General features: G+C 36.0%; 1 protein-coding gene across 3 annotated transcripts; it reads right to left on the bottom strand.

Moving 5' to 3' along the window:
* Positions 1 to 422: 422 nt before the first annotated feature.
* On the bottom strand, positions 423 to 8380 carry LOC129882847 (CSC1-like protein At4g02900). 3 transcript variants are annotated; one of them, XM_055957330.1, is made up of 13 exons: positions 8292 to 8334; positions 8105 to 8192; positions 7630 to 7969; positions 7284 to 7433; positions 6702 to 6837; positions 6522 to 6623; positions 6171 to 6290; positions 5948 to 6028; positions 4417 to 4757; positions 3708 to 3953; positions 2691 to 3015; positions 1088 to 1321; positions 423 to 857 (listed from the first exon to the last, which is right to left on the bottom strand). In XM_055957330.1, exons 3-13 carry the CDS (start codon positions 7941 to 7943, stop codon positions 651 to 653), a joined length of 2256 nt encoding a protein of 751 aa, XP_055813305.1. In that variant the 5' UTR covers positions 7944 to 7969; positions 8105 to 8192; positions 8292 to 8334; the 3' UTR covers positions 423 to 650. The 3 variants fall into 3 exon arrangements, with proteins under 3 accessions (XP_055813305.1, XP_055813306.1, XP_055813307.1); XM_055957331.1 differs by lacking the exon at positions 8105 to 8192 and having other exon boundaries at positions 8252 to 8380; XM_055957332.1 differs by lacking the exon at positions 423 to 857 and having other exon boundaries at positions 1178 to 1444.
* Positions 8381 to 9271: the final 891 nt, after the last annotated feature.

The raw sequence follows: 9271 nt of genomic DNA, 5'->3' as shown, positions 1-9271 counted from the left end.
TAAGTATTAAAATAATTTTAATGACAATTTAAAAATATAAAAAAGTCTTCAATTTTTTCTTAAATTTTCTGCCCGATCAAATGATGTCACGGGACTATTACTTAGAGAATTCGAATATCTCACATTTTATGGAATGAAGTTACTTTGTGTGTTGTATCCTTATAAAAATCACTATTAGTGGGTTGTGAATTAAGATTCGCAGGAAATAAAGTTAACATCTTTATAACAATAACATATCCAGTATAATGTCATAAAGTGAGTGAGTCTTCATACATCTTACACACACCTTACCTTATGGAACTTATTATAGGGACCTTCTTTTTGTTCACTTGGTACTTAAAGGATTGCTTAGCTATTGAAGTATCATTATAGTTGCACACTTTCTTTTTAGGCTTTGGATTCTGCACACAAACATCAGATAGTATGAACAAGTTAAAAGAATTCTTTCTTTTTCCTCTATATAGCAAGCATTTACAAGCGCCTGAAGCTGAAATATCATCATCATTGCGCGTTGAGTTCTGCATTCAGTACATTCTAATTGTTTCATGTTCTACTGCAGAAATCCCAACACAAGCTATAGTAGGGGAGAACAGAATAAAGAATAACCACTATCTGCCTTCGGGTGACAAAATGACTCTACAGCCCGTGTCTCAGACGCCCTCTTCAGAATGAGACTTACTACTCCTACGTGATCTCTTGGTAGGAACAAGTGGATTATTCTCCTCATCGTCAAGTGCTATCGGTCTGTCTAACTCTACACCTTTAAAAACTGGGTGTACATAAGCATCCTTGAGATATGCTTTTAAATTAAGCGTGGGTTCTGTTGCCCATTCTAGTGTATCCTTCACCATTGCATCCTGCACCAAACACGTAACAATCTTAGCCTGAGTTGACAAACATGGTCAATAGCATTCCTAGATCTAAAAAGCATGTGTAAACATTGAATTCCTTCCTATTAGCACTCAAACCAGCACGGTGGCAGTATAACAGAGGATATAATATTATCCTCTATTTATTTTTATTTTTTCTTATTTACAAACTTGTAGTCCTCGCTTACAACGTGTTGCAGTAGGTAATGAACACTAACCTGCAAGGGGAATTTTATAAATGCTGACTCATATCGGCCCTTGCAAAATATATGGAACCAGATGGTCAGAACTGGAAGTGCAATCATTACAGGTGTTGATCTGGAAATACTTTTGGTGCTCAACAGACCCAGCAATAGAAGCTGGGATATCACCAAACCTACAAGTATACGACGATGCACATCGGGCCAAAATGATGCGCCGCTCTCATACTTCTGATCATACACATTAATGATCTAGAGGAAAGAGCAAATTTCAGTATCTGACCATTTGATGGATCTAGGGAGTAGAAACAGCAAATATTAAATGTTGAAGTTCAAGACCCCTACTAAATTGCACCATCTAAAATATAGTTCAAGCTGCATGAAATGGATAAAAACTGATAATTTCAAGCTGTACTGAAAGGAAAGCAAGGTAAAGTAACACAATATAAGTGCGGAAAAACATCATCTAACTTCTAACGGGTGACTTGCAGAGCCGAGTAGCAATTAAAGTGCCACATATATGTATATGGTGATGAAGTACTGCTTATTCTTGTGCCTAATTGTATAATAGTAGTTGGTTCTTTCTTCTTTTTTTTTTTTTTTTGTGTGTTATAGTAATCCTTTCATTTCTCTCTCCGTAGACCTGCTATTATTTTAGTAGGTACTTTCTTGTTAAAGTCTCACATCGGTGGGATTAGAGGTCTTTGGCCTCCTTATGGTCTTAGGCAAACCTCCCCTCCTCATATGCTAGCTTTTGGGGTTGAGTTAGGCCCAAAATCCTTCTAGTCAGGCTCATCCCAATTCATTGTTTATGATGTTCCCCCCCCCCCCCTCGTCTTATATTGTCCACGCTTCAAATGTCCGGTCTTGGATGTGCGGGGGTGTTTAAGTCACACATCGGTGGGATTAGAGGTCTTTGGTCTCCATATATAGTCTTGGTCAATCCTCCCTTCATGAACTAGTTTTGGGGGCTGAGTTAGGCCCTAGATCCATGGAGAAACTAGGAGATAAATATAATTGAATTGTGTGGATGAGGAGAGTTTGGATTCTTTAACATGGTATCAGAGTTGGGTCCATCCCAATTTATGATTTACCGATGTTAGTGCCCCATATTAAATTGTTCACGCTCCATGTCAGTCTTGGGCGTGAGGTGGGGTGTTGAGTCGGTGGGATGAGGAGAAGTTGGATTCTTTACATTTCTTACATCTGCTATTTGTTCAGGTTTTTTGAAATAAATCTGCTAATTCAGTAAAATAGTTCCGGGCCTCCGGCAGTAGTTAACTGGATTTGTTTAATCAAATAATGTGTTATTAGACATGGATAAGTAAAGGGATGTCATCTCTTTAACTGAAGAAAGTGTTATTGCCACAAATATGAAGCAGGAACAAAAAAAAAAGTTCAAGAGAAGGGTCAACTGTTCGGAATGAATGCTGTTGGCTTGTTGCACACTGAAAATACAAACTTCACACATTCTATATTTGCTTCATTGGCGATCCACATACCGAAATGTAATTTTTGGAGAACACTAAATTTTCTTAGGTTCATTGCTATATTACACGTTTCATAGGTAACTTCTCAACAAAATATCTAACATCTGCTACAAAAGGAATAGTGAAAATACCTGATGGCGAAAAACCAAATAAGCGAATGCGAAGAAGACAATGATGAAAGGCAGGAGTATAGGTGTGACCACTGAGTACACAAGGCCTAGTAGGAAGTACAGTTGTATGCGAGGTTCTGATACAGAGAAATTTAACGAACCGGGATCTGTAGCTTGCTCTCTATCCTGATCTGTCTTTACCAGAAAAGTATTCTTAAGATGAAACATAACGAAAGGAACCAATCTAAGAATCTCTGCAGCAATTCCAGCCCAACCATCAACCATTATGTAGGTAATGAAGAAAGTAGCCTTCAACGGAATAGCTACACCAACTGTTTTTGGAATTCTGAACATAAAGGAAAAGGTTAAACAAACTGGTGCATATGATCAAGACACAAGAAGAAATGCTTACATAGTATATAACCATTAAACCAAGAAATCCTTTCATATCAAATACAGAGAAGTATGTAATAAGTAATTTCCAATAAACACGTCCAGACTTCTTTCACAATAATCTAAAGTCACTTAAATAATCCGAACTCTTGATGCCTCATATACTTCAACACACATAATGTATCCCTATAATAGATCAGTCAATGTAATGCATCTGCAGTTACAGCTTTCGCTGAACATCGTACAATGAAAACTGTTGCTGCACTTTTGAGGGGAAATATTATTCAAAAAGTACTACTAAAGAATCAAAATATCCCCATCTATGTTTCAATGCCCCTATAATAGATTGGTGACAAGCAGGGATCGGCTATCAAGTCAATGTAGTTTATGTCTGGAACATTCGACAGAAGCAATTCTAGATAACAGTGAGATCCTAATGTCAAGAGGTCAATTTTTCAGATAGCTCCATCTCTGAACCAAGAAATAAAAAATCATAGGAGGGAACATGTTTATCACCGGATAATGCCAATATAATCTTCTTTGCTCTTCTTTTTTTTTCTTATAATTTTTTTTCATTCTAGCAGTCCAACGTTAAGATCCATCAACATTTCATGGCTTCCATTTAGACGAGAAGTAGGATCTTACTCCGACGGAGGCGCTTCCATAAATCTCTGAAGCTGCTCAAAGGCTGCTCCAGTGATAATACTTCCCAAGAACACATTGACAAGGACAAAAATATGATATTTAGTTGCTGATCTTCTGTCCAAAGATGAAAGTGATGTATAGCCTTCTATTTTTGACATGGCCATTAGAATCATAGGAATAAGAATCAGAAAAATCTTCAGTATAATCCCAGGAAGAACACCTTGGATAAAGGATTTGACAACTTCCCTGTAACAGAAATTCCAGAAGTAAGAATCTCAGATATTGATTTCTTAAATACATGATATCCTCAAGTAATATATCAAAAGACGTCCTCAAGTGCAAATATTGAAGTTTGATTCAAATTTTGTGGGTTTCTTTGTCTTTCTAGATAAGTCAGCTAAATGCTTACCTTCCCTGGGAAAATTTTTTGAAAGGACGAAAGAGAGAAAGGGAGACCACTGAAAAGAGTATAAAAGTATATATATAGATCTCTAGTTCAGTGTATTTGGTAACCTGAACGCTTACATGTAATGGGTAGAAAAATTCTTATGGTATAATCATCCATCAATATGACAGCATTTCAGAAATTGCTTTCTTTCATTTATTTCTCTTTCTTGTATAAACACTAGCACCCATTTTACTAACTTAACAACATAAGATCACTTTCTTTTTACAAGTGAAAAAATCACTAAGCAAGACGATCAATTACATTTGTATCAATGGCCTCAAGACGGGAAGTTTATTCTCTATACCATCAATGCTTGCCAAAGATTGAACGAATGCAATAGGGATCATAAAAAAGAATGTAAGAAAGAAGAAAGCAACGGCCATTAGCAGTTTGCGGACATTGAGTTCAACAAATGGTATTGATAGATTATTCCAATAGACGTCACGTGGTTCAGGAGCCCATTGTGTCAACCAAATGGTCGCGTTACTTGATTGTTGTGTTTGAGCACAGACAGCCGCTCCCCAACGAGATTTGAACGAAACGAATGCTGCAGGAACTATTGCCTTGGGATCACTCATTACCTTTTCTCTTTCTATAGTTTCCTACATCAAAGGGTAAATCGATTACCATAATGCAACAGGAAATCCAAATATTTATAGCTAAAAACTTCAAGCCTTTTCCATTAGCAAAATTACCTAGCGTTACTAATTGGTTTCCCATAAAGTGAAGTGTCAGCGGTAAAAGGATCAAAGTCTCTTGATATTGGAAAATCATCTTATTTTGCAGAGACATTAATGATATAATGTATATTAAATTGAAACCACAAAGTCTTTGACAAGCTTAACAAGTTTTTAGAGAAAGTTTAACTACAGGTAAAGTAAAGACAGGAACCCCATGTCTTATTTCAACATAATCAAACATAAATTGGTCTACAATCACCTTGTACAAGCTAGCATACAAAATTTGGCTCAAATTACCAATACTACCACAGGTTATGTTATGTTTTTCTCGACTCTAAATCCAAGAATCATCACTTTACCCTCCCCAGACCCCACGGTGTCGGATTTCACTGGGTTGTTGTTGTTGTATCACATTTGACAAGAGACATCGACAGGAGCTGAAAATATTTTCTTGCATGCTAGCTAATGCCAAATATTAGCGACAATAAACATTTGGCCCAATTCATGCAAGACCGTCCAGGAGAAATCTCACATTTATTTTGGATTCCCTGAATGTAGATTAAATTTCCCAAAGTTCTACATTAATATAACCACGCACTGCCCATATACATGCATCTTCTTTGCTCTAAGTTAAAAAGAGCTAGTTGAAACGCGTGATTTTTTTCAAAATGGTGCTTAAAATATGGAAAAATCTGAAAGGTCACATTTTTATGTATGAGCATATACTTTAATAAAATCTTGGGCCCTGCTGAAGGTATGCTTAAATAGTCCTCTATGACTCATTTATCTCTCCAGATTCGATCATGTATGCCATAAATACAATGCTTATTGCTTATTGCTTGTTTCTTAACAAACCTCCAGTGTTCAAAATCAATTTGGTTTTCCAACATGTAGCTCATTTGATGGATAAGAAAGAAGCCTAATTTGTAAATATGAATTAGTTACGGCAGTAACATAGAATGAATTGATTGGGAAGTATAACCCAATCCGTGAAAAATTTACTGGTGCTTGTAGATGGAAGAACAGCCAATACTCCAAGCAAAAAAAGTACGTATTCAGATGAATTCACAACGAGCAAAGAGAAATAAGATACCACAGTCAGAGACACTTACTTCTTTACTCAACTTCTCAATTTCTGCGGTATAATGCTCGATGGCATCCACAGTTTTTCCCCAAAGGCCCCAAACCCCTGTCTATACATGACTGAACATGAGATTCGTTATGTATGATTAACTCAATAAATTTAACAAGAAAACAAACAGGAAATGAAAATTAAACAATGTTTTGGAGTGTGATGTTTAAAAAGGTAACAAGGTAAAAAAAAAAAAAAAGTACCTTCGTTTTTGGCTTAATCTTAGGATTTCTCTCATACTTAGTTTGGTAGTACGTGAGCCAATTTTTATAGCTCTTCTTCTTTTCCACCAATATAGCTAAATTATTTGCATTGTAAACAACCTACAAGTTGAATAAGTATAAGGTTGATCAATTGCAGTAACTGCAAAATGCCAGGACATGTAATAATGATAAATGGATAAATCCCTATACATCTCAGCATTACTAGGCTAGATAGGACATAACATAACTATGTCATCTAAGAAGGGAAGAGACATGATATTAAACAATATCTGTATATTTCCCTGTCATTGTCTGAAATACATCATTCTTGATATTCAAATGGATAGAGACCTGGTGTGTTAGATAATGATCTGGATGATTCACGCAAAAGAAATGTTCGACATGCTCGCTCACTGATTCATCTGGATCTGGAGGGACATTTCTCACAAGGACCTATAAGAGAAAAGAAAAGCACTGGTAAACTAACCAAACAGTTTACCAACATTTCAATAAATTATGTCATGCACCTACAGTGAACTGATCAGGTCGACGATTTTCAGAGGCCAGAAACTGCAGCCTCATGGTTGTTATTATATGATATTCTTTGTACAGTATATAGCAGGTCCAAAATGTGACTACGTAAGCCATTACCAGGTGCGCCCAAAACCTGAATTTTTTTTAAAAGGCTTTAGTTAGTAAGTGTCATCCTTATATGATCCACTAAACAAAGGAAACTGCAGCAGCTAAGCCTGACAAGAGTATCAAACGAGGTGTTATTTTATATATTACTATTTTACTATGCAACAAAAGTGAAGAAACAAGAAAATTCATCAATGTGGTGCCATAAAATCTGAGCATGAATATATGTTCCAGTAACATTTTTCGCAAAACATACAGATGTGTGTGAATATCTTTTTGCAACCTTGATAATAGAATTTTATTTAAAATATAATTATGGTTTGCGACGTGCAGTTTCTTTACCAAATTAATAATTATGATGAACGTTTTACACAAGAAACTAGGTTTATAAAATGGTTGAATAGAAGCAAGTAGCTTTTTACAACAATGTCAGCACGAGAAACCAATACAGAAAGGGAGAAAGTCAATCCTCACTTCTTTGATCCCTCCGGGATATTGGATATCGAAAGTTTATCAATAGTGCTGAATGTTAGATCCTCAATGTGCTCTAATGATTTCCCAGACCAATTGACAGGCACTAAAACCGCAAAAGAAAGTAGTGCGAGAGGAACGAAGATTTTCAAGCTGCATTGATAATACTGGAATTAGCTCTGATACATAAAAAAGACAACAATAACGTAAACCAAATTTTCTGCCCACTTTTCCTTTAAAGGTTCCTAGTAACAATGAAGGAAGCATAACCGAAAGATTTCCTTATCAGTAAAAACTATAGCCTGTTAAGTGAAATGGACAAGAAATATTGTAAATGTTGTGAACTTACCCAAGAAGGTATATCCGTATATACACAGCAGAATCAAGGCCAGCATGATCGATAAGATCTGGTTCTGGCATTCTTAGAGCTGCAGGCATCCAATTCAAGAACCTTATGTATGTTCTGCAGTCCAAGTTGACAAATTTTTTCACAAATGTTCCAGAACTTCTCGGGCTTGCTCGTATACCCTTCAGATACCATTTTGAGAAGTACACTCTGTCGTTAATTGGTTGGAGTCGTAGAATTGCAAAGGCCACAAGAAATGCAAATGCAGATAGAAGATTGAGCACAGCTGACAGAACAATGTCTTCACTGCTAGCCATGTTTCCCTCCAAATGTTACTTGTAACCTGATATTTCGGCAAGAATAGGTACATAGTGAGAACATGTATGATGGAACTGAGCAGTGAAGACAGGTAAAGTATAAGAGTAACAACTTTTTCAATTATGATATTTCTCATAATTAAGACAAAACTAATCATAACTTAGTTTAACAATATGTCATCAGTGCAATCAGCAGTCCGCAGAGGAGGATGCAGCCTTGTTCCACACTGAACCAGTAATTTCAATAAACTGCATAAATATATGTGAAAAATCAGTACAATTTCAAGAAATACTATAAAATTTTGAACCTGTAAATGTAAATTCTGGTTTCCCTCTGGCAGTCAGCACCTTTAGCTTTATTATCAAGGCAACCAGAAGAACTTGAACCTAGTGGCTCCTTTTTGCCAGCTACAATGATGGCGCACTTTCGACGTTTGTCAATCACCCTTTCACTCTATCAGCCTGTGCTAACCTACAAGTTAAGTACCAAAATTTATATACTTCACCACAAACTAATTAAAGAAACATCAAAGTTATAACAAACATAATTAAGAAACAGTATGCTATGATGTCAGAGACATGCATGTAAACAATTCCCTTTTTTGGTAAAACCCCTCATAACAAAAAGAAAAAGAATCATAACATAAACTTCTTGAGCCACGTAGCTATGACACAAGTGTTGAATTGATTTCTTCCCATGTATCCAAGTCAGATGCCCTCTGCAATTAGTCGAGTTATGCACAAACTAATGAGATTGACACCATGGTTATCAAAGAGAAATTATTTTTAAGCCTAGAGTTTCCAGGAATAAGACAATGAGAACATGAAACAGCTACACCAACGTAGGATTTTCTTAAACAGATCAGAATCAAGAACAGAAGCCCATCGTTTTTTTTTTCTCTTTTTTTTTTTTTAATGAATTCAAAATTTGCTTATTTCAATATCATGGGTAGGTTCGAAAACACACGAAAAATCAAATCTTTTTAACACATGATTACAAACTTGAGAAGATTAATGAAAAAACAAGAACCCAAAAGAATATTTTCTCACCCGTTTTGGCCAAGGAAAAAAAAAGTTTAGATTTTTGATAACAATGTGAATGATACAATGACAAATTAAAATGGCCACCTCTCTTTTTTCTCTGAGAAGAAAAAAGATTTCAGTTTTCTTGGTGAGAGAATTAATTAGAGTTTCAAAAAAAAGTAAAAACGTGGCTGGGCCTGAGAAGGGGCGGCAAAGAAGCAGAGACGGTGTCCGGCCTTCCTTTGGCAGGGCGAAACTTGCTGTCATCAGACACTTTTTTCACCCAATAACGGTATATACTGTTC

Source organism: Solanum dulcamara, chromosome 3 (genome assembly GCF_947179165.1).
Source record: "Solanum dulcamara chromosome 3, daSolDulc1.2, whole genome shotgun sequence".
NCBI lineage: Eukaryota > Viridiplantae > Streptophyta > Magnoliopsida > Solanales > Solanaceae > Solanum > Solanum dulcamara.
The sequence above is the reverse complement of the archived record's forward strand: the minus strand, read 5'-3'. Positions and strand labels throughout refer to the sequence as shown.